The 26,196-nt window shown below is 43.3% G+C and overlaps 2 protein-coding genes and 1 pseudogene across 2 annotated transcripts; 1 reads left to right on the plus strand and 2 right to left on the minus strand.

Annotated features, from left to right (window-relative positions):
• The first annotated feature begins 4,845 nt into the window (after nucleotides 1-4,845).
• Nucleotides 4,846-5,487, plus strand: LOC107281961 (non-specific lipid transfer protein GPI-anchored 25-like). The gene has a single exon (XM_015793824.3). It carries the CDS (start codon nucleotides 4,846-4,848, stop codon nucleotides 5,485-5,487), a length of 642 nt encoding a protein of 213 aa, XP_015649310.2.
• A 978-nt stretch (nucleotides 5,488-6,465) lies between these two features.
• LOC4345758 (two-component response regulator ORR33-like) lies at nucleotides 6,466-11,503 on the minus strand. The gene is made up of 5 exons (NM_001422584.1): nucleotides 11,284-11,503; nucleotides 10,298-10,459; nucleotides 9,415-9,789; nucleotides 8,795-8,841; nucleotides 6,466-7,818 (listed from the first exon to the last, which is right to left on the minus strand). The coding sequence occupies exons 1-5, from the start codon at nucleotides 11,396-11,398 to the stop codon at nucleotides 6,673-6,675; spliced, it is 1,845 nt and encodes a 614-aa protein (NP_001409513.1). The 5' UTR covers nucleotides 11,399-11,503; the 3' UTR covers nucleotides 6,466-6,672.
• An 8,709-nt stretch (nucleotides 11,504-20,212) lies between these two features.
• Nucleotides 20,213-26,094, minus strand: LOC107281962 (two-component response regulator ORR33-like; annotated as a pseudogene).
• Between the last annotated feature and the right edge of the window lie 102 nt (nucleotides 26,095-26,196).

The raw sequence follows: 26,196 nt of genomic DNA on the forward strand, positions 1-26,196 counted from the left end.
TTATATATTTTTTAGAAAAAGTACGAATCAACCCTTGAACCCGAAACTAGACATTGCTCACCCTAAACTTTTAATACCGGACGAATTACACCATCGATATTGTTTTGAGTGGTTTTGTCTTGAGCTTGCACACGAGGTGCCAACGTGGTAATCCAGTCGAAAAAACTCCCTGGGCCCACCTGTCATACCTCTCCCTCCCCAGTCTCTCTCTCTCTCCACGGTCGCACTCTCTCTCCCGTGCACGCGCTCAGGCAAGCGGCCGGGGAGACGGAGGTAGACCGGGTGGCCGGTGACGCAGCTAGAGGCCGACTGGGCGGCAACACAGCGCCACCCACCACTCTGGCTCCCTCCCGGAGTTCACCGCTCTTGCCTCCGCGTCCCGCGACGCTGCCCACCCCCACACGCCATAGACGATGCCAGAGAGAGAGGGGGGGGGGAAGAGGGGAAGAGGAGAAAGAGGAGGTGGAACCCAACAGCGCATGTCTCCACCTCTTGCCGCCCCTCTTCTGGCTTCGGCGAGGTGGGATATGGCTCACGACATAGCTCCGGTGAGGCAGGCTGCTCGCCGCCGACCAAAGTTTCCTCCCCACCGCTCCCGTCGCTGCCTAGAGTGCACTCCCAGCCGCGCCCCCTCCTCGTCGCTCGGCGTCGATCGGGTCCCCCTCCCGCTCGCGCTTGCCGTCAGCCGCATCCACCTAGTCGCGCCCGCAGCCGCTCGCCTCAATCGCCAACAGCACAAAGAGAGAACTTTGTTGGCGCCTAGTCGGCCTCCGACTCCATCGCCAGTCGCCCAGTCTTCCTCCGCCTTCACCACCGGCCACCCGGGCGAGCTCTGCCTCACCGCTCGCCACCCAAGCAAGCTCCGCCTCCGCCGCCGACAGCCTGGTTTGCCTCCGCTTCCGCAGCTGCCTGCCTGAGTCGCACGAGAGAGAGTGCTACCGGGGGCAGAGAGAGAGAATGACCGGGGAGGGAGAGGTGTGACTGGTGGGTCCATGGAGTTCTTTTACTGGATTGTCACATTAGCGTCATGTGTGCAAACTCAAGTCAAAACCACTCAAAACAGTGTTGAGGAGGGGGGGGGAGGGTAATTCGTCTGGTATTAAGAGTTTAAAGTAATCAATGCCTGGTTTTTGGGTTCAGGGGGGTAATTCGGTCAACTGCGATTGTTCAGGGGGAAATTCGTACTTTTTCCTTTCTTTTTTCAAATATCAATTTGCATGTTAATTCATGGAGTGATATCAATACTTAAAAAATAGATACCCTTTTATTTTTATAGGTAGGCTAAAAGGGACCCGCCTATGACAAATGAACGAGGGTTGTTCGGCCAAGACCTTCCTATGAAAATCGATTTTCAAAGGTAGTGGTTTTCATTATTTGGCTAGTGGACGAGACATGGATGGAGGCAGCCACCATAGGAATATTCTCAAAAGATGTTGGAGGAGTGAATCCGGTAAAATTGGTTGTTGTGTTCATCCATCTTGTCTAACATAGATCGTTGGTAACTAAACAGTGATAATTAACATGTTTTATTGTTAATTAGTGATTATCATTTCAAGACTAGTGCTAATTAGAGATAGTTAGTATGTTTTGTTGTAAATTAGTATTTATTATTAAAGTATAGTGATAACTAATAGTGGTAACTAACATATTTTGTATTGGGGTTTATATCCATGTGTATGTAATACCAGTAGACACTAGGATTGAGTTCGTAGTCATTTAATTTATAGTTGTTTAACTGTATAGGGATTGTGTATGTGTTGTGTGGGTAGGGTAGACGGTCTACTAGATGATATGTGAAGGACACAACATCTTCGGTTTCATGTAAAAAAATGAACATTTTATTTTTAATATGTAAGATCATTTGTGTTTGCTGAAACAATTGTATTATTTTTTTACCTTTGCCGCCATATGTGTGGCCATTGATCCAATCGTGGCCGGTAGATAACCTGGCAAAATAAAGAATCTTGAAAGACATTCGATGTTAGAATGTGTCTCATGCATACTGGCTAAGACTATACATTGGTGTTATTCCTATCCCAACCATCATCTTTGACCATTAATTACACTCGTTACAATCGAACCAACATCCAATCATTAATTAAGGTCGATATCCTTCATCATGTTTCCTATTACTAAATATTTATGAAATCAACCATAATGCCCTAAACCTATCAGTCTGACTTCGATTACTCCCTTAGTCCACAAATATAAGGGATTCTAGGTTGTTTAGCAAAGTTTAATGTTAAGGTTAAATTACTATGATGCCCCTAAAGGGACCTTGAGGATTTTGATGTTGCCTAGGGGATGAATAGACATTTCCTAAATTATAAAAACTTTGCATCTTAATTAGAACTAGTTGGAGAGTCCTGTCATGGTCTGGACAATACGACCAACACAGAGAGAATGAAAACGTCCTTGTGAGATAAAACTGTGACATCTTGGCCCAATTAGGATATGACCTATGTGGCCCATGAGAGTTGTATGTACATATTTAGTACCACATTGCTAGTTTAGCAAGAGTGAAACCAACTTATAAGGGTTTGTCCCTCCAACCATATCACTCCCAGATTAACTCTCATACACGAAGCGATGACAAAAGTGTAAGTAGGGTAGTATGTCGATTGGCCTTCAGGCTGAGTGGGTGAGGCCAGCCTACTGACCTTGCTTCTTGCATCGGTCAGGCTAGGGTGGCCGGCCTGGCCTAGCCCTCCTAGCTTCCTGGTCTCCAGCCCAACAGTTCGGGGCGAGCTGTCCTAATGTAACACCAATTGCTTGGTCGGCCTAGGCACTCTGGACTAGTCAGTTGTGGTTCCTCGAGAACTCGTGCATTTCTAACTTATTTTGACTGACACTTGCAAAATACTGAGGAGACTGCTAGTATTTCTTACATTCACAAATACTGAGGAGACTGCTAATATTTCTTACATTCACAGATAAATCTGCAAGCACACGGATACCGTTATAGCATTTTACCCATGAGTATTCCCAAGGGTATTGTATTTATATTTTCACAAGGAAGGTGATGGTATAAAGATATGATTTCTTTTATGTCTCCTTAATCAACTTATAATTAATTCACCATAGTCTAAACATGGGTTAGGATAATAATTGATAAGGTAGTGGACACACAGGAGATTCACCTCTAAAAGAATATCTAATAGGAAATTAGCATTAGGAACCTATAATTCATATGTACTTCTATACTAATCATATCTAGTATACACTTAACGTACACATGTTTACAACATAGGACTTAGTTCCAGGCACCCAGGTACTACCGAGAGACCACTCCCTGCTGGTCTGCCAGCGTGGTTATGGCATTTACGCACTCTTACGTCATACCCGAACGTGGAGGAATACAAGGGACGAACAAGGCTGTTAACACTTGCCACCTATCTCACTTTCCGTGGTGCACAACCATATCTAACGACATTTATCTAGCCTAAGCACCATGCTTATACCAGTAAATAATATCACTAACTCCCTCGGGACTCACCCTAAGGATGAACAAGTTGGAGCTAGAGCAACCTATAAAGGTTATTGGATTGTTACCATAGCATGGATCGACTAGCCTAGGATGAAGCAGATATACAAAGTATATACTACTCATAGAACATATACTCAATAAAGAAATATATAAACCATGAACATAAATAAATAAAAAAGGTAATTCTATTAATTCAAATATAGTCTTACAAGAAGAGTAAAGTACTAGAGACATACCCAGAACTCCGAGAAGACTATAGGACCAAAACTCCTAAGTTTTATTCCTACTAGAAACTATAGAGAATACAAAGTGGGATAGGGAATTGCTCCTTGAGGTATGTGTTACAAATGAGGGAGTAAGCTCTATTTATAGGTGGCTTATGATGGTTATTGAAGTCGGTAACTCCCACAACCGCCATCAGGAGCCAACCAGGGATCACCACGTGGAGGGTGGAGATGAGAGGCGGCTATGGCAGTTCAGCCCCTAGCACCACCTTTCTCCACCGCCTTTCACCAGCGGCGGACTTGTGAGTTCCTAAGGCGATGCACGATAGTTTGATTCCACTTTAGGTCGGTTTGGCTTAGCATGTGGGTCCTTCAATCCATGTGCTTGCACATGATTCGCCGGAGGTATGTTTCTTTGCATGCCGGCTTCATTTCTCCTTCACTTTGGTGTATAATTCCTACATCCACATTAGTTATCCAATCCTAATACAACTACATTATTTATTATTGATAAACGTGTAAGAAATGCTAGTTTTCCCTTTATTCATTGTGCTAGTTGGTGGTCGAAATTGGTACTTAATGACCATCAAAAGAGACGCCAAAACTTGTGCAACTGGATTAGTCTAAAAGAAATTGATGCTTTTGATCTTCTACTATACCCACTTTATTACCAAAAGTATTTTTTTTGGGGCTGGGGGGGGGGGGGGAGCATGGGGTCAAAATGGAATTTAATGACCACCAACATCCCCCAACTAGCTGTTTATAACCGCTACCAATGAAACACTTAACCAGGGTCACGAACAAGACAGCCTGGTCCTTCATACCTTTTTTTTTAGAGAAGGGTATTTTTACCCGGCCTCTACATCCAACCGGATATATATACGTCCATTAAAATAGGGAACTTAGCCCCGCAAACAACCCAATCTGAAATTCGCTCCATAGGAGATTTGAGAGAAAATTGTGATTTTGCTATCGCAAAAGGATGGATTCGCTGGAATACTATCCCTTCAAAGTGATTCACTAAAATGCTATCCTAGACTAAGGGGTGTTCATTGAAATGCTATTTTGGGTCTTTTTGGTTGCTAGAAATGATTTAGCTCTATTTTCATTTTTGTTCTGACCAAAATACCCCTTATGCGGGCCCCACCTGTCATACTCATCTCTCTTTTCCCCTCTCTCTCGGGAGCGGCAGTGGCCAGCCGCCGCCGACGGGCGTGGGGAGGGCGCAGCAGGCGTGGCGGGGAGGCCGGCGTCGACCTAGCGAGCACCCCGACGTTTCGGCGACAGCCGCGGCGACCCAGCGGCGCGAGCGGACGAACATGGCGGCAATGGTGGTGGCGCACGTCCCCGTCTTCCTGGCGCCGGGGTGGTGTCGGCACAGCTCTGGGTGGTGTCGTGGTCGCGGCGGCGGCGTCAGCGTCGGCGGCGGGGGCGTTCTCGGAGGTGCCGCCGGCGACGCCGTGCGCAGCGGCCATCGTGTCGGTGGCGCCGTGCCTGTCGCACGTCGCGGTGGTGGCTCCGCGGGCGCGGCCGGCGCCCGCGCCCACGGAGGCCTGCTGCGCGGCCTTCCTCCGCGGTGTCTCCCCCAGCAGCAGCGGCGGGGAGGGGTGCTTCTGCCACTTGCTCCGCGACCCGCTCCTCCTCGTCTTCCCTGTCAACACCGCGAGGCTCGGCGCGCTCCTCCCCACCTGCGCCGCCGCCAACGCCAACACCTCCGCGGCCGCCATCGTCGAGGTCACCACGCTCTTCGCCGACACCTGCCGAGGTCATTACTGAGGCGGCGACGCGAGTGGACTGGGGCAGGAGGAAGGAGAGGAGCAGGTCAGGGAGTGGCGGGGGCCGGCACCGGCGCCGGAGCCGGACCCGATGCGGAGGCGCGACGATGTCGCCGCTGCCGATGTCGCTCCTCCTCAGTCAGCGCCGATGCCGACGGGATGAGATCGATTCGATCGATTCCATCTGGTAAAAACCTATATGAGGCAAGGGTATTTTGGTCAGAACAAAAATGAAAATAGAGCTAAATCATTTCTAGCAACCAAAAAGACCCAAAATAGCATTTCAGTGAACACCCCTTAGTTTAGGATAGCATTTTAATGAATCACTTTGAAGGGATAGTATTCCAGCGAATCTATCCTTTTGCGATAGCAAAATCACAATTTTCTCGAGATTTGAACCTAGAACCTTGGGATACTACTCAGGTCACTGTAACCACTATGCTACATGCCCTTTCGTTGGTCCTTCATACCTAATTAGCCAAAACCAACTTATGGAGCCTGGACGTACTTTCATCCCATTTAAGTTTACTCGGTTGGAAATAATCACGCATAACAATTCAACTATCAGTGAGCAATAAATAATAAAGTAGTTAGTTGGAGCGGAAAAGTACTCTAAAATCCATTTTATTTGTGGATGAATAGAAAAGACTAGGAACCCTTGTATTCATAGATGAAGAGTATATCTTATTTCTCACTCTGTTACCCCTGTGAACTTATTCAAGATCGCAAAATACTTATTTGTGACCAGAAATCCTTGCACTCAGAGCACTAGTGTGAGCCTTCATTTGTTGGAAAATAGGCAGAGTGTGAGGTGAGGAGGCGCGGGGTACGAGAGGAAGATGCGACCGAAACAACCACTTCGATCGGCCAGCGGCGTGCATGGCATGCAGCCACGCGAGGCACCTAGTCCGCGACGACGCCGGAGCGCAGGAATGCAACAAAATACTTACTATGTCTCAAAATAATACTCCAGTATCTTGCATCATAATATCATATCTGCAATATAGGAATTTGGAGTTTTAAAAGTTCACATTCCTGGCATGATAACGGAGGAAAAATCATCAATGTTTAGAGTACTTGCAACAAAGACTAAAAGTTGTTTTATCATACTGAGCACACATCCCCTCTCTCTAATCTCTAGCTTAATTAACTTGAGATAATATATTTGCGATGAGATGACTACTGACTACTCGCTCCCGGCAAGGTTGTCCAGGAACGCGAAGTCATTAACGTTCTCCACCAGGATGTCATCCAGGTCGAGATCCCAACCAATGTCCATGCCGCCTTCCTCTCCGTCCAGTGAGCCACCAGCTGCATCACCGGCTGCAGCGGTGTCCGGAGCACTAACGTCTTCCATAGGTAGCAGGTCATAGTCCGGCCCCAGAAGAGATTCCAAAGAGAACATGATGTCTTCTTGAACATCCATTGCAGCATCAGCAGCAACCTGATCCAGTACCATTAATGGCGCGGGGTTGTTTGGTGCTTCTACTATCGCGTTCTTCTCTGATGTGCCGGCGTCGACACCGGTGCCGGTGCCCTCACCTTGGGCCACCACAGTTGGCTCAGTGATACTGAATGCTGGCCCCATTGGTGGCACCATGAGACAGCCAGTTGCAACGTTATTGCTCGGTGCATCTGTGTAAGGGTACGCAGCGGCAGCAGCGTCAGTGGCTCCGATGGATGGTCCGGCACCGCCATATGTGGTTTGACTGACGAGGAAGTCATCCACAGGCATCCCATATGGGAGCTCGATAATAGGAACCTTGCCTTTGTCCATGGAGCAGGTCACAGGGGAGGACGTCGGCGGGAGTAGGTTGATGTGGTTGTGCATGGAAGGTGGCGGAGGCCCTTGGTAGGAGAAGGGCCCAAAGTACAGCTTCTGCTGGGGAAAATCCAGCTGCTGGACATCACCGGACAGATGTTGCCCCCTTGCCGCTGGTGCCTGCATGGCAGCAGACCTAGAAATGTTGCTGAAGGAGATCACCGCATTGGCGACCGGCGCAGCAGAGACATTGTTGAACGATATCATAGTATTGTCGGTTGGCGCACGCATGGCCATCGGTGAAGCATTGTTGCTGAAGCTAATCACCGTGTTGCCATTGCCGGTGGATTGCTGCTGGAAAACTGGAATTTGAAGTGGTGCAGCTGAAGAGCTGCCGCCAGCGAAGGCCTCCGCGGCGACACTGCTTGAACCGATGCCGCCAGTGAGGGTCAGGGGGTTGCATGGTGAGATTTTGAGCGTCGGGAGGATGGCTTTGAGGAACATGGAGTCCGACGAGATGAGGGGACGCTCGATGGCCATGTCCTTCTTCTGGTGCTTCGTGCGGAATTCCTACGGCACCAGCAGCAAGAAATTCAGGCATGTCATGTACATAAGTAGTATATGTATGCACGCATCTATGATTGTACAGAGAAAATACATACTACCTCCATTCAAAAATATATCATTTGGCTATAAGTTTGAGGTACAAAGAACTTTGCAGTTTTATTGTTAAAATTTATTATATTTTGGAACAGATGTAGTATTTTAAAGAGCGGTTTTGTGGTACTCGCTAGTGAGGTATCAAATTTTATGATAAAAATGTTCAGCATCTCTAAAACCATATAATTTGTCTAAAACATTAATTATGCTATTGCAATAAGAGGGCTTAATTAATTATCATGATATATTCAGTAGCATAATTTTTTTGGTAACAATTCATTCCCAGTCCAAAATATAACTTATAGTCACTACATTAGTATAAAATAATTGTCACTACATGTTATTCATATCCACACTTAATTTGACTACTATTTTAACGACAGATTTGCAACTAGTTTTTTATACTAGATTTAACTACATCTAGTTAAGATTATACCATGTAATTTATAAAAAAAAATTGTACCATGTAATCAAATTATATATGCCGCGTATAAATTTCATTCATCAAAATATTATACTTTGAAAGTGATTAAGGATCAAAATTAAAATAGCACTAACACTCAAGTCACAACTATTTAAAATGAAAGGATTATATGCATTTTGGAATGTAGAAGCAGCCTGAAGGACTCTACAACAAGAATCCTATCGAAGATGCAGCGCTACATGCTATAGCCTAAAGATAGCATCGCATCGGAGGGCCAGATAAGCATCCAAGATTGCTAGCAACATACTGTATACTAGTACGTATGCAAGAAAACAAAAATAAAGAGGAAACATCCAAATATTAACAGTAAACTACAAAATAAAATTGATGCTTTTGAAATTAAGGTAGTGAAAACAGCAAAGCTAGCAGTCAAATTAAACGACTATGGAAGAGAGTTGGCACCTGTAAGTTGCTAGTGATGTGCTGCAGTATCCTGGTTGGGTTGGCATCTGTTGTTACCAAAGGAAATAAATCAAAAATAAGCCGGAGAAAAACTATACTACCTCCGTTTTTTAATAGATGACGCCGTTGATTTTTTCTCACATGTTTGACCATTCGTCTTATTCAAAAAATTTACGTAATTATAATTTATTTTGTTATGAGTTGTTTTATCACTCATACTACTTTAAATGTGATTTATATCTTATACATTTGCATAAAATTTTTGAGTAAGACGAATGGTCAAACATGTAAGAAAAAATCAACGGCGTCATATATTAAAAAACAAAGGGAGTATTAGTTAGTTATTTGATAGAAACTTTCCCTAACAGTATGATTTAAAAATGATAATGCACAATCTGTTTATACTACTTTTTTTTCATATTTTTTTGCAATTTCACGTCTATAAAATACTGTTTCAAAGTTGAAAGTAAAGAAAAAACAAAAAGAATTAATTGCATCGGATTCTTTTCTCCTACACTACACGTCACACGGACCATGTATGCAGGAAGCTACTGTATCAATTTCAGATCAGTATATATTGCATGCATGCAAGTGTAAGTGGTGTTTCTGGGGGTAAGAACCTGCGCCGCCGCCGCCGCCGCCGCCGCTGCCGCTGCCGCGGTTGCCGTCGTCGACGACGTTGATTGTCAGCTGCCTCTTCCTGCTGCCACCGGACGTTCTTCTCACCACCTTGAAGTGCACTTGGGGCTCCTCGACGATAACTACGTCGTCGTCGTCGTCGTCGTCTTCGCCACCAGCGCCAGCATTGGCAGCGACATTGGCCTGAATCCTTTCTTCCAGGCAGTACATGCGCCATGCCACCACCCTCCACAGCCGGGCCATCACGGTGGGGTTGAGCGGCTTCCTGACGATGTAGGTCGCCGTCAGCAGGAGGTGGTTCAGGAACTCCGCGTCCTCGCCGGCGACCATGTCCTCCTCCTCCATCTTCGACAGAACTGCATGACACACGTGCACGTACGCAAGCATCAACGATCAAACGAAAGATTACATATGTGTATATATGTATATACGAGGTTTTTCTTAATTCCATCCTTTAAAAGGTACATACTTCCCTATTGTGTTTTAGTGATAAAAAAATTGAATTGATTAAACTGACTAGAAGATAAATTTATAATTGATAATGTCTAGGCATTTCTGAGTCTTGGAAGTATATAGATAAATACCACATAGTATTAGTTATGAGGTATATACCTCCTTCAGGGTGGAGGTATCTACCTCCCAACTAACTCATACACTTATACCTTAAAAATGAAATAAAAATTCAAGACTATTTACAAAGATAAGTTTTCAACTCCATTCTAACTTTTAGCATTACTTTTTTAAATTCGTTCATGAAAAAGTACATCTCAAATATCAAGAGATATATATTGCTTCACGGATGAGAGAAAACCTCATGTATAGTTTATAGTCGATCATTCGAGGGAGAGAATGGTAAGTGCTTACGGTAGATGACGGGGATGCGAAGCTCGGACTCGACGACGCGGCGGAAGTCGAAGCCGGAGGAGACCACCTTGTGGACATCGCAGAGGATGGCTTGGATTTCTACCACGTTGTCGCCGGAGAGGGCACGCAGACCAGCGCTTGCGGTGGAGTGCGTCGCCACCACTGGAAAAGACAAGGAGTAAATGCAGTAAGAGTTTTGTTTTGTTTTATGTGGGAAAAGACATTTTACAGCTTTAAATAATTGACTGTGTAAGCAGTTTCATGCATGTTATGACTACAACTCAAAAGCTAGTGGGAGACATTCTTCCAAAAACTGTTCTTTTTTTCCTCTTTTTTTATGAAAAGTGAGGGGGAGAAATCTCAATAGGTGTGTACTAATTGAGCAAACTCAAACAATAGTGAAGTATCAGGTGCAATACTACAACAAAATTCTTCATACATAAACAGCAAGCTTTTATTAAAAAAAAAACTATTATGGCGCGAAGCAAAAGTGCGCAACCGACTAATTTGAATTTAGTTGAAACAAGCAAGAACATACATCCATGGTTTGTATAAAAGAGGGCTAAAACCAGTGGTTCAAACAAAAAATATACAAAGAATCACCATGGCAAAACATCAAACAACATGGTCAGTTTTATTTAGGAATTGATAAAGATGAGTTACTGACTGCCACTTAATTTATTCCCAGACTATACTTGACCCACGTACATAAAAATCAGACAATATACTAGTACATGTTTTGTTCATCTCAAATCAGGGAATAAAAGCATTTAGAAGCAAGAGATACAGTATCGTAGACACCGAGAGAACCAAAAATTTCGTCGATCTTGAAAATAATCCTACAGAAAACAGCAAAAGAGTTTCATCCTCAAGAAATCCCCGTAAAAATACACAGATTGAACAAACAAGAATCCCGGCAAGAAGAAACATTACACAAACAAGATTAAAAAAAAATCTCATACAGAAAATCATCCAAATTAATCTACCTGCGTACTGCAGTTGGGACAACGTCGCCGTTGCCCTTCTGACGGCCTTTGCGTCGTCGTCGATGATCATCACACGGAGACCATCCGGGAAGAACGAGATCCTCGCTTGATCCATTGCCACAGAGAGAGATGTACCGCTAGCTATTGCTCACTTTTGTTCCTTCAGAAAGAAAAAAAAAAAGCTACCGCTGATCAGATTTCATTGATGAGTGTTTTGAGTGATTAGAGAATAGAGGGGAGGGAGGCTGCATTTATAGGCCGGACAAGCCTGGGAGATGGGGATGAGTGACGTGTAGTGACGATTTTTTTCCTTAATTTATTATTTTTGTGGAGAAAACTGAAGTTTCACTGCCACATTTGAGCCGGTGTGAAAGGTGAAACGTGTCCTTCTATATGCATTTTTAGCCGGAAATTACGACTGTCACTTCCTGCACAAAGTTGAAAGCCCCTCAATTTTGCACTTATACACGTTATTATACGTTCTTGTGGCCTTTTTATTCAAAAAAGTGTATATGTGCATCATATACGCATGAACATCCCGGTTAAAAATCTACGCCAATGGTAAATTGTACTACACTCCTCTAAACAAAATGATACCGCACATTACTCATTGTACAATAATACTTTGAGAAAACAAATAGGCATCCATTTTCTCTGATCTCTATCTCTTCCGTGAAGACGTTTGAACTCTCTTGTGTGACGAGAAGTGGTTGCTTTTTGTTCGTATATAAATATATATGATCTTTGACTGACTTGGACTGTTCTATATGCATGCTTGTATATATGTGCAGCCATAGATGCATGGATATATACATGAACAAATGTAGCTAAACTCTCGAGCGTTGATCATCTAGTCATCTTGATGATGTCGTCGCAAGCGCAGTCAGCGATGAAGTGATGCGGGGTATGTCGACACTTTCTTCAATGTCGATCGAATCGGCTCGGATCAGTCGGTGGAGACAAGGGTTATATTGATCCATCGATGGTCGTCATGCCCCGGGGTAATAACAACGGGGTGGAGTACTTCATAGTCATGTATAGAAGAGTGTTATTAATGGATAAGGGTGTGGAAGTAGGTAGCAGATATGGATATATACTCAGACTTGCTATTTATTTTTTATTTTATTAGATATATAAAAATATAGTTTACTGTTGAAATATTTGTGTTTTTCAGTTCCACTATTTATATATAATTGTATTTTAACCTTTCGCCGCCATATATGTATACGGTCATTGACTCATCATAGCGCATGGATAATATATATAGACATTGAAAGAATCTTCAAGTGATAGTGCTATTAGAATGTTTCTTGGAAGCCGACGAAGAACAGCCATATATGTATTACTTCCATCTAACCGTTGTCCTGTGACCGTTATGATAGCACGGACGCTTCACTTGTCGCCATCCTCTGTGCATGTTTTACTACTAATTAAATTTAAAGTCATAGATCCTTTAAAGAAAATTAAAGTCACAACGACATACCCTTTCTCCTTTTCACTTAATTATCTTGTAATCCAAGTAAATTTATTAGAGCCCACAAATTACTAATTCGTGTCCATGCAATGTGGTGCATTCGAATATGTGAATCCACAAGCCCAACTTTATAAACACAAATACTGGGATGAATTAACAATGCAAATTAATGGCATACTACACCAGTAAACAATTGTTTCTGTAGACGGCCAAAACCTATTTTTGCATATGGGCAAAGTAGCCACCTGCATCCAGGTATCTGTGAAAATCAATATTTTCGCATGCGACCAGCGCAACCGTATGTGAAGACGGAATTTCTTCATGCGGTCACCTATACCGACTGCATGCGAAAATAATTTTGGTCGAAAAAATTGTCAAAATCAAAACCCAAGCCAAATTTGCCACCACTCGGTCGTCGTCGCACTCCACCTCGCCGGCCCCTAAGCCTCCGCCGCCAGCGGATCCCATGCCCACCAGCCGTCAGGAGAGGATATGCCAAGGCCAGGGGAGAGAGAGAGATATAGGAGAGAAGGCGGGATCCGCAGCCGAGCTCGTCAGTCATCACAGCCCTCATCGACACCCTTGGCTCCTGAGCCTGTCGCCGCTGGATCCACCTCGGCCGGATCCACTGCTTCCCGCTGCTACTGCATCCGCCCCGAGCAAGCCCCGCAGCCAATGGATCTGGCTCGGGTTTTGTGCTCTGCGGCTCCCACTCTTTCGCTAGCATCGGCGGATCCCGTGCCCATTGGCCGTAAGGAGAGAGGAAGCCGAGGAAGATAGTGAGGAGATACGGCGGGATCCGTGTGGTCCGAGGCAGAGTCCGCGGCCATACCCGAGCTCATCGCAGCCTGCGTCGACGCTGGCACTACCACTCCTGTCGTTGCCCGAGCCCGCCGTCATCGCCACCAGCCCGAGCAGGTGGCCGGCCTGGATCAAGAGGAAGTGGGAGAAGAGGGGAGAAGTAGCAGAGTGAATATATTTTCGCATGCAGCCCTTGAACCGATTCGGGGAAGTGGCTTTTGCATGTGGTAGTAGTTATGGTCTGCCTGCAACCTAAAGGGATCTCATTCAGAAAAATCAATTCGGTAGTAGTACTAATTCCGTTAATTACATTGTGCACGCTCACTCAAGAACACCTACTTGATTTTCGATACACTTGCAATGGAAAACAAGATTTGTTTAGTCCTTTGTTCAACAAGAGCGCAAAAGTAGTATAGTCCTTTCCCAAGTTTTGCATTTCCATATCGAAATATCTCCATCCCTCTCTCGTTGCACACCTACTAACTATAGAAATAGTTTAACGCTTGTTTCGCTTCAAATTTTTCACCCACCTAGTCCATGTCGCCAGTGTCCAATGAAACTGCTAACATCCCAAATACAACAACATGAAGGATAAGAACATAGCATCTGAAAAATATATTTTTTAAAAAAAAGAAAGAAAGTGGCCCCCATGTCGATCATCCATCCGGTGCCTGAGACCATGTAGAGGAAACCGACGTACGCCTCTTCTCGCATCGCACGCTGCAGCTAAGTGCAAATGGACAAAGGAGAAGTGAGGTCGCCAGCCAGAGATAGAAAGCTATAGTCACACTGTCGAGCGCCAACGCACCTGCCAGTGTATATCCTCGAAGGCCTCGAACTTTGGGCGGCCGCGCGCGCGCAAGGCGAGCGAGTACCGGCTGCGTGGGTGCCGCGCCCACACATCACGGCGTGCATTCGTCGGGCCATCGACGATGGCGCACGCACGGCGTAGCGGAGGAACGCCAACAAAATGGTCGTGCTTTTTAATACTATCTTGCATCACAACATCGTATATCTGCCAAATTGGAATTTTGCTTAGGACATTAATCATCGGTCTAGGAGAACGGAGGAAAACAGGCCTGGTGAAAATTTGGGGAGATGGGAACATCATCTGCCAAACGTGTCCATGTGAGGACAATAATTAAGAGGCTAAGAGCTGGGTCAGGCGTAAAAGCTCCATTTCTCGCTTACGTTTGCAGTGCACCGGAGAAAGCTTACTGTAGTCATGTATTGAAGTGTGTTAATGGATAGGGGTGTGAAAATTGGTACTAGCAGATATGAGAGGATAGACTCTCAGCTTCCAATTAATTAAAAAATATTTCCTTTCCTTGTGTTAGAATATGGAAATTATAGTTTGTTTCGTGGGAATATATGTGTTTTTCAGCTCTCTTAAAGTAATAATGGTACTTTTAACCTTCCCGCCGCCATATATATGGTCGTTAACTCTATCATGACATATAGATAATACACATTGGAAAAGAATCTTGAAATGTCGGTACCAGAATATTCCTCGCTGACAAAGATCGGCCAATCAGCACTCATATCCAATCGTCATCCTTTTGACCGTTACTATCGCTACAGGCGTTTCTATCACTATTGTCATCATACTCCATTTATTTTCTATTACTAAAATTTTATGTCATCAACCATACCATCTCCCTTTCTCTTCGTTGCGGTCATTTCTACAACGTCAGCCTGATATCAATTATTACTACCATTAATTTATCTTGTCATCTAAAGTAAATTTGTATGGGCCCGCAAATTACTTATTCATGTCCACACAAATTACTCTCGAGTGCGTGCTTATTCCTACAATTAGTATTATACATGAAGCCATCTTTATGAACACAAATATTGAGATGAACCGTACAAAATTATGGCACGCTAGCTCCATTAGCCACATATGCATACTCAACAACATTTACTTAACTTTCATACTAATATAAAACTTTAAAAATATCATCTAAAACGATGATAGGAAATACAGCACGTACTCTCTCAATATAGAAAAAAACTTCGTTCTAGCCCCTAACCTCGTTTGCGATTTAAACGACGTTATGAACCGTAGCTAGGCCTTGTGGACGGGATTGCTCTTGTCTATTCAATAGCCAAGCTTCCACAATTAATCCGCAGCACGCCTGCTCACCTCGTTTCCCATGCAAAATCATCCCAAGGACTCCAGCCTCACCGCACTAGCCGCTTGAGTTAAGTTTGCTTCTCAAATGGAATGCTACGCACAACTGTATTTAATAGGGACAGATATAGAAAAATACCCCCTAATTAATCACCCCTTAGTATGCTAAATGTTGTCCTAAACGTTATATTTTACCAGTATGGAGGGAGTACTAAATAAAAAACAATAGTGGTTTATTAATCATTCCTAAGTCTTGTTGAACAAGAGTAGTTTAATCATTTCTATGTTTCTATGTTTTGCATGCAGGTCCATATATATCGAAATATCTCCACCCCTATTTCATGTAGGCAACTACCAGCTACTATAACGATGGTTCCCGGAAAAATATTTTTTACCTTAGGCCTTGTTTAGATTCTAAAAAATTTTAGCCAAAAACATCATATCAAATGTTTGGACACATGCGTGGTGCATTAAATATGGAAAAAAATCAATTACACGGTTTGCATGTAAATTGCGAGACGAATCTTTCGAGTCTAGTTACACTATGATTTGATAATATGATGCTACAGTAAATATTTGTTAATGATGGATTAATTAGACTTAATAAATTCGTCTCGCGGTTTACAGACAGAATCTATAATTTGTTTCGTTATTAGTCTACATTTAATACTTCAAATATACGCCCGTATACTTTAAAAACTTTGCACCCATTCGAAACTGACGTCCATTGCAGCAATAGGGAGGAAAGAACAAAAGCAACTTAAAAAATAATAAAAAGTAGTCCCCACTCCCCACGTCGATCGTGCGTGCTACTATGCAGAGGAAACCAACGTTGCACGCTGCACCTAAGTGCAAATGGACAAGAAGTGATCAGGTAGCAAGAGATAGCTAGCGTCACGGTTACTGTCGCATGCCAACTCACCAAGTCTTCATCCAACCGTGTATCCTCCTCGAGCGTTGCGCCGGGCGCCCCCGCAGGTGCGGGTGAAGCGCGCGCGCGACCACGCGTCACGTACGGTGTGCCGAGCCCGACAGAAATTAACCCGACCATCAACGATGGCGAACGGCGGAGCGGAACTTGTGCCTCTATTTCGTCTCAGGCCTCGATTCCTTGTATGTTAGTCATTTTCATATTGTATATTAACAAATCAACTCAACTTTTATATTTAGACTCTTTATCAAGATAAAAAAAATTACATATAGAGTACCCTTGCTTATCGACGGAACCCCCTCGTCCCATTCTCTTTCTCCCCCATCGCGCATTCAACTGCTTTTGGTCCTCTTCCCCCTCCCATCTTCGCCGGTGCCACCTCCTCGTGTACCCTCCCATCCCCTCCCGACTGATGGTAGATTGAGCTCCGATGTGTAGACTGAGCTTGACAATGACAGGAGAGCTGTAGTGGTGAGGACGGACCATGGAGCTCCAGTGGCAAGGAAGGGGTGCCGACGGCAGCGAATCAAACTTCGATGGTGCCAGATCGAGCTCCGCAATAGGATCGAGCGGCAGACCGAGCTATGACTCAAAGCACGCACGGGGGTGGAAGATCACTAGATCAGGGTGATGTCCTTAACGGCGACATGCATGCATAGAAAATTAATTAAAAATAAAAAATATTTAAATGCAATTTTATCATAGAACCCAACATGAGATTAATTACAATCCGAATAAATATAAAATAAATCCCCAAATGATAAACTGAAAAATCATTAAAATTTAAAATAATAAAATGTTGCTATGGACTCTAGAAATTCTCATATTAATCAGGTGTTGGAACAAAATCCAACATGCATGGCAAGGGCATCCCTCCAATGGGAGGCAGCCCAAGCTTGGTCCTGTGAGGAGATGAGAGGAAGAGGATGAAGGCTCAGAGAGGTGGATGGAATGGGGAGACCCCTCCCCTCTTGTCCTAGGAGGGCTCATTGTATTCATATGTAAACGGAAATCACATCTTTCTCTTGATTTGCTATATATGTACAACATTATCTTGGGAGTATTTTAGTCCTTTTATACATTAGTTTATACAACACCCTAAATATGGGGTTATTCTACAATATCAGGAAAATAAGAAATATATACAAATATCTTGGTGAGACACGATCATAACGGGTCCATCGCTACAGATATAGTTAAAGCACAATAGCATTTACATGAAAGAAGAAGAGCAGACCGATAAGAATCTATTGTGTTGTTTTCTGAAATATTTCATTTCGGTGAAAAATATCACATCAATCTAAGCCCGAGCATTAATTTCCGAACTTTGCTCCACGCAAGTCATGGAAAGATTTTTCAAACGAACGAACCCAATCCACTCCAATATATTCAAAAATCATGTTTTGGTGCTATTTGAAATATTTTGTTCCAATGAAAAAAATCATACCCACGTGGGCTAATATCGGCATCCAATGCACAAATGTTAGCCATGCGAGTCATGGAGAGACTTTTCCAAAACACATGTTTTTGTGCTTCTTAAAATATTTTGTTCCGATAAAAAATATCACACCTACATGAACCAATATTGACATTTAATGCACAGATGTTCACCACGTGAGTCACTGAGGGATTTTTTGAAACGAATGCAACCAATCCACTCCACTATGTTGAAAACTCACGGTTTGGTTCTTTTTGAACCATTTCATTCTGCTGAAAAACATCGCATTGTGTGTTCGTAGGGGGAGGTGGTTGAGTAGATGATATGCAAGGGACACATTATCTTCAGTTTCATTAAAAAAGAAAGTTTTTATAACATGCAATGAGTCACTGACTGCCCCTTTACCCGTAGACTATAGCCGACCCACATACAAAAGTAAAACAAAACACCTTGCTGAAAATCAGAAAATGTACTACACACATTTTGCATCTCAAATCAAGCGACCAAAACATTTAGAAACAAGATGGTATCAAAGAAGTTGAAAGAACCACAAAAGTTCCTTATTCCAAACAAATCCTACAAAAAAACACCTATATACAAACAATAAAACTTTCATTCACAAGAAATCCCACAAAAATTGAAAGATTACACAAACAAAAATATTTCATCAAGGACCCATACCCGTCCAGATATCTGCGTGTTGTACACACAATCTACTGATGTATATTGCACGCAGGACACCAAAAATCGTCCAAAATCTACATGGATAGTGGAGTTCGAACAACGTTGCCGATGTTGCGGTTTTGATGACCTTCATGTCGTCATCTAGAATCATGAGACAGAGGCCATCAGGGAAGAAGGAGAAGATTGTCTCATCCTCCATTGCCACACATATGTGCATGACACACACCGCTTACAGCTCAATTTTTCACTGACATGAAGTGATTAGAATTAAGGGGAGTAAGCGCTCTATTTGAATACCGGCAAGCCAGGGTGACGATTACTAGTGCAATGAGTGATGTTAGTAACAATTTTTTTTTATTATTTGGAGAGAAAACTAATGTTATGCACTGCCACACATTTGAGGGTCAAATCTACGGTGGGAGAGGGGACGCATGTCCTTCGTTGTACATTTTAGCCTGAAATTACCAATGTCACTTCCTGCTCAAATTTAAAAACCCCTTCATCAATTCTGTATCGGGACGAGTGGATCCGTCGCCTGCCATTAGGATTTTCAGTGTTTGATTCATGGGCAAGAGATGGATAGGGACATGCAGCTACCCTAGGAATTTTCTCAAGAAATATTGGATAGGTGGATCCAACAAAATTGATCGGATGAGCTCTGTTGAAACAAAATCCAACAGCTATCTTGGCAAGGTCATCTTCCCTTTAGAGAAAGGGAGCCTTTGCTCAAAAACAGAGGATAGAAAGAGAGAATGAGAGTTCAAATGTCAGTGGTGTGTAAAGAAAAGTGGATGAGAATGGGAAGGGATCCCCTTGCCAAGATAGCTGTTGGATTTTGTTCGAACAAGCTCACCCACCTTCGCTTACATTGATCGTGGTAATCAAATAGTGATAATTACCATATTTATGTTAGATAGTGATTATCATTTCAAGATTAGTGCTAGTTAGGGATAAATAGTTAGTATATTTTTCTTTAAATTAGTATTGATTATGAAAATTATTGTGATAGTAATTAACATATTTTGTGTAGGAGTTCATAATCACGTATATATAATAGTAGCTATAGTAAGCAGTACTAGGCCTAAGCTCATAGTCATTCATAGCTGTTTCCTTGTATTGGGGTTGTGTCTGTTGTGTGGGGATGGTAGGATACGTGAGGAACACATTTAGTTGTTTCCCTGTATTAGGGTTGTGTGTGTTGTGTAGGGAGGGTAGGATATGTGAAGGACACATTTAATATAAAAAGATCATTTGTGTCTGCTGAAACAATTGTAGTATTTTTTACCTCCATCGATATATGTGTGACCATAACACAAAATTAGTGATTGCTCAGTTGGAGGAAAAATCATCGATGTTCAGAGTACTTGCAACAAGACTAAAGTTGTTTTATCATAGAGAGTTCACATCCCCTCTCTCTAATCTCTAACTTAACTAGAGCTAATTTATTTGCTATGAAATGACTACCGACTACTCGCTCCCGGCAATGCTGTCCAGGAACACGAAGTCATTGGCATTCTCCACCAAGATATCATGCAGGTCGAGGTCCCAGCCAATGTCCATGCCAGCTGAATCATCAGCGGCAGCGGCTTCGGCGGCGCTGCTGTCTTCCATAGGCAGCATGTCGTAGTCCAGCCCAAGGAGAGACTCCAGTGAAAACATGATGTCTTCTTCAGCATCCATTGCAGCATCAGCAGTAACTTGATCAGGTACCATTAATGGTGCGGCGTTGTTACGTGTTGTTGCTACCGCATTCGTCTCTGATCCCTCACCCTGGGTCAACACGGTTGGCTCGGTGATGCTGAACGTTGGCTCCATTGGTGACGCCATGAGAGAGCCAGCTGCAACGTTATTGTTCAATGCATCTATGTAGGGGTACGCAGCGGCGGTGGCGTCAGGGGCTTCGATGGATGGTCCGGCACCGCCATATGCAGTTTGTCCGACGAGGAAGTCATCCATGGGTATACCGTATGGAAGCTCGATCAAAGGAGCCTTGCCTTTGTCCATGGCTATCCCAATCTGCAGTGGCAAGGCCGTTAGAAGCAGGTTGATGTGGTTGCGCATGGAAGGTGGCAAAGGGCCTTGGTAGGAGAAGGCCCCTTCTGCTAGGGAGCATCCAGCTGCTGGACACCACCTGACAAATGATGTCCCATCGTCGCCGACGCTTGCCCGGCTGTCGACTGAGCAAAGTTGTTGAAGGAGATCACCGCATTGGCCACCGGTGCAGCAGTGATGTTGTTGAAGGATATCATAGAATTATCGGCTGGCGCCTACATGGCCATAGGCGAAGCATTGCTGTTGAAGCTAATTTCCACGTTGCCGTTGCCAGTGGATTGCTGCTGGAAAACCAGAACTTGAAGTGGTGCAGGTGAAGAGCTTCCGCCAGCGAAGGCCGCCGCGGTGACAGTGCTTGAACCGGCGCCGCCGGTGATGGTTAGGGGGTTGCACGGTGAGACATTGAGCGTCGGAAGGATGGCTTTGAGGAACATGGAGTCTGACGAGATGACGGGGTGCTCGTCGGCCATGTCCTTCTTGTGCTTCGCGCAGAATTCCTACGTCATCAGCAGCAAAAAAATTAGGCATGTTATGGTAGATAAGTATATGTATGCACGAATCTAATAATTAAGATGATTATGCAAGTAAAAATGCATACTACCTCCATCTAAAAATATATCATTTGGCTATAAGCTTGAGGTACAAGTACTTTTCAATTTCATTGTTAAAAGTTGTTATATTTTGATACATATGTAGTATTGAAAGAGTGATTTTTTTGGTATTCTCTAGTGAGATATCAAATTTTACGGTAAAAATGTTCAACGTGTGTAAGACCATAAAATGTGTCTAAGACATTAGTTATGCTATTGCTATGAGAGGGCATAATTAATTATCATGATTCATGGAGCAATAGCATAAATTTTTGGCAATAATTCATTCCCAGTCCAAAATATAACTTATAGTCACTACATTAGTATAAAATAATTGTCACTAGACATTATTCGATCACATCCAAACTTAATTGACTACTTCCTCCGTTTCACAATGTAAGTCATTCTAGCATTTCCCACATTCATATTTATGTTAATAAATCTAGATAGATATAGACTTACATTATATCTATCTAGATTCATTAACATAAATATGAATATGGGAAATGCTAAAATGACTTACATTGTGAAACGGAGGGAGTACTATTCTAACGACAGATTTACAACTAGTTTTTTTTATACTAGATTTAAAACTAGTTAAGATGTCGAGACCCAAAACTAACAACTTGGATCCGACTGAGATTAATGTATCAATCCCTGGATCAGTAAAAATTGATACATACAATATAACTGGTTCTTCATTGCATACGTTAAAGTCTTACAATATCAAGGGTTTTACAATAATAGGTACTCTTCTAACTGATTAATACACAGCGGAAGTTTCTATACATTCTGACTAGTGAGGTATAACCTTTAGGGATTTTCTAAATTATCGAGGTCTTCGTAGTAATAGTCATAAGGGTCCTCTTGACCCAAATCTGAAAAAGGGGGTTATAAGAGCAAGGATGAGTATTCACAATACTCAGCAAGTTATCTCGGAAATATAATATGCATTGACATATAATGGGGTTCTTTGCAAAAAAAAAAGCAATATTGGACAATCTGGAAGAATTATAGCAAGATTTATAAACATATAAACTTTAAGTTTCTAACCAGGGTACCATATGAGTCCCGGTACTCAATTCGAATAGTTTCAAAGATATTCTACTGCAGTAGATGTACGCTTTACCCGCAGTCCACGACTTGCTGATAATTATCGGCTTTAGTCATGGCCCAGTATTAAGTCATTAACAATTGTGGCACCTGTTCCATGAACTTGTATCCTCATATGCTCTGAACGTAATATTAACAGCAGCAAGAGGAGTTCTGGCGTTCCCGAGGTATTTAAGGGGAACTGATCGTATGACACCACGTCATCTCGATCAGGGTTTAGAAATATAACCATAATTATAATTGAGCTCAATAAACCAATTACCTGTACATGGTAATGGTAGAAATTGCCCTTCGCGGCTATAGTTGCCTCCTGCGCGAGGACTTAAAAATAAGAACCACTATACAGAGGTGCCATATTGCCAATTAACCTAATAACTAGGTATGTCCCCATTCTAGAAACTGCGGTCGTACTCGTTCGTTCGACATAAGTACCTGGTAAATCTTATATCGATTGAGACAATACTAGCCACCCGGAAATCATCCAAATCTTACGTATCGTCCCAATCTAAGTATAGGATATTTTAACCAGATTGTAAGCAAAATAAGCAATACTAAATTGTCTGGGTTTCTATGATTGATTTATGCATAGAAAATAGAATATTGAATAGAAGGCTATAAATAAATAATTTGTAAAATATAGGTTTAAATGATCAACAGGTATATGGTAACTTGCCTTGCTCGATGTCCTGAGATTGATTAATATTATTTAGAGTGTCATAGGAATCCTCAAGACCTAGGGTTAGACATATAAAATCCAAATTCAACAAGAAGTTTTAAATAAAATTTAAAAATAAGAAAATAGGGAAAATAAGATAAAATGCAAAAAAAATAACAAAAAGGGGTCCAAAAGATAGAGAATGATTTTAGAAGAATATTGGTCCAAGTTTCACTGGAATTGGATCTATATTTTAAAAGATATGGGCTTCTAAAGTTTGAAAATTGAATAAAAGAGAAATGGCACTGTGAGCGGGTCCCACCTGTCAGTCTCTCTCTCTCTTCTCTTCTTCAACCTCCGGCCGTTCCCCAAATCGGGCCAGCGGCGCTAGGGTTTAGGATTGCGGCGGCGCTAGAGGATAAAAGTAGTTGCGGCCGAGGAGGGGAGGGAGCTAGGGATCTCCGGCGACGGCGAGCGGCGGCGGAGGAGTTAATTTGGTGCGTGGACGGCTTAGCGGCTAGGGCGGCGGTGGCACGGTTAGGCCGAGATAGCGATCAAAATGATAAGGGTTAGACATGGCTAGGGGAGGGGTTCTAGAGCATCTACGAGGTATTTAGAGGGATTCCGACAGCTTGCCGACCTTTGGCAAGGTGCGGAGAATAGTTGCCGACGAGCACCTCCATAGGCGACGGTCGTGCTCACGTCGGCAGCTCAGAGGGTGGTGTGTTAGTGCAAAGGGATTGCTAAAATAGAATCTAGGTAGTATGTAGATGGTTGAAACGGAAGAACTCACCGAGATCGGTTGAAACGACGGATTGCGGCCGGAAAAACTTCGCGGCGGTGAAGAACAGAGCAGCGCGGGGGCGGCGATGCTCGGCTTGATGCGGTGAGGTAAAACTCGACGCAGAGCTTTGGTTAGGGCTTAGTATGCTAGAACATGGCTGATATAAGGTGTTCTATGAGGTATTTAGGGCGGAGGATGGATGGAGAAGGGTGAAGTCGATCGCGCACAAGGTGTTCGACCGACGGGCGAGGGTGGTTGGTGAGACGGATTGATGAAGCAGAGCTTCGGGGTTGAGGGGCTATGGTCATGGATGATCGATGATGGACAGGGAAGGGATTGGGGTCCTATTTATAGGGCTAGGAGGAGCGGATGAGCTCGGGCACCGTCATCGCCATGGATGAGCTCGAGCTTTGGATATGGTTAGGGCGGCAGAGGCTGAGAGAGGGCGGGCAAGATCAATTTGAGTGGCGGGAGGCCACGTTCGAATACTTACCGGCGAAGGATTGACTTGACCGCGGTTGGAATCGGCTGGCGACGTGTTGGCGCCAATCCGAGCACGACGCGCGGCAGCGGCGAGGGTGAAAACAGCCGGCATGGGGGTGAATGGTTTGAATTGAGGGAGGGGATACCACCGTCTATCTTCAATCTAACCGTGCGGCAAGAATTGGCGCGATTCATCCCGGGTAGAAACGAAATCGCACTCGGCGGCGGCTTGGACGGGAGCGCACGGCGTCGAGCAGTGATTTCGTGCGGCGGTCGTCGTCCCGGCTTTGTCGTCGTCGAGATTGGTGCGGCAACGGTGGGTTGAAGGCGTTGGACGGGCGGCAGCGCGCCAAGGCGGTTGGGCACGCGCGATCGATCCCGAGACCGACGCGCGGCGGCTCGGCGCGCGGCAAAGTCGGCTGCTGGTCGGCGCGCGTGAAAGGGAGGAAGAGGTAAAGAGAACCACGGTTTTGAGTGGGATGTGGTCCCCTAGGACCAATTCTAAACTTTGCATAAGATTGGGTTGGAGTTGGGCTGCTCTAGCTGGGCTGGGCATTCTGTCGAGCACCTTGAGTGCAATGAACAGTAGATTTCAGGAATTTTGAATATTTCCCTAGAAAAGATTTGAATTCAAACTAGGAGTTTGGAAGGGTTTCACTAGGGTTTAAAGTATGGCAAATCCTTACTAACATTAGGGTGAACTAAGAAAATAATCTATGGTTTGAATTTGAGAGAATTTGCTCAAATTCACTAGGGTTTAGAATAAAGGGAATAAATTGGAAGGGTTCTAATAATACTTGAACCAATTTTGTTAAATAAACAAGAAATAGATTTTTGAACCAAACAAATTTAATTAAAAGCCAGCATGATGCAGTCAAATTTTAGTTTAAAATTTGAGGATGTTACATAAGATTATACCATGTAATTTCTCAAAAAAAAGATTATACCATGTAATCAAATTATATATGTCACATGTAAATTTTACTCATCAAAATATTATACTTTAAAAGTGATTTATGATCAAAATTAAAATAGCACTAACACTCACAAGTCACAACTATTCAAAATGAAGGGAGTATATGCATTTCGGTATGTAGCACCAGCCTAAAGGAGTATATACAGGCTGGCTAAAGTCGAATCCAATCGATGATAGATGTAGCGCTGCATGCTATAGCCTAAATATAGCATTGCATCGGAGGAACAGATAAGCATCCAAGATTGCTAGCAATATACTCTCTGGTATGTATGCAAGAAAACAAAAATAAAGAGGAAACATCAAAATATTAACAGTAACTACAAAATAAAATTGATTTTTTTAATTTATTTATTTTTAATGATAAGGGGGCGGGGAGGCTCCTCACCTCAAGGATGGTAAAATACCTCTAGAGAAAAAGGACTCCCCACTATAAAAACAACAAAGCTAGCAGTCAAACGACTATGGAATAGAGTTGGCATCTGTAAGTGGCTAGTAATGTGCTGCAGTGTCCTGGTTGGGTTGGCATCTTCTGATATCAAAAGAAATAAATCAAAAATAAGCCAGAGTAAAACTTAATTAGTTATCTGATAGAAAGTCATATAGTTTTCCTAACAGTATGATTTAAAACTCTGTATAATGATAATACACAATCATGTATACTACACTCCTCTAAACAAAATGTTACCACGCACTCATTGTACAATACATTGATAATAAAATAGGCATCCATATATTTTCTCTGATCTCTATCTCTTCCATGGAGACGTTTGAACTCTCTTTGTGCGAAGAGAAGTGGTT

This window comes from Oryza sativa, chromosome 8 (genome assembly GCF_034140825.1).
Source record: "Oryza sativa Japonica Group chromosome 8, ASM3414082v1".
Lineage (NCBI taxonomy): Eukaryota > Viridiplantae > Streptophyta > Magnoliopsida > Poales > Poaceae > Oryza > Oryza sativa.

Excerpts from the sequence above, each read along its gene's own strand:
- LOC4345758 (NM_001422584.1), bottom strand. The coding sequence starts at position 11,398 with ATGGATCAAGCGAGGATCTCGTTCTTCCCGGATGGTCTCCGTGTGATG. Across the intron at positions 9,790-10,297 it reads TCGCATCCCCGTCATCTACC|TTCTGTCGAAGATGGAGGAG; the intron begins GTAAGCACTTAC and ends TGTGTCATGCAG. Across the intron at positions 8,842-9,414 it reads CGGCGGCGGCGGCGGCGCAG|ATGCCAACCCAACCAGGATA; the intron begins GTTCTTACCCCC and ends TGGTAACAACAG.
- LOC107281961 (XM_015793824.3), top strand. The coding sequence starts at position 4,846 with ATGCGGGCCCCACCTGTCATACTCATCTCTCTTTTCCCCTCTCTCTCG.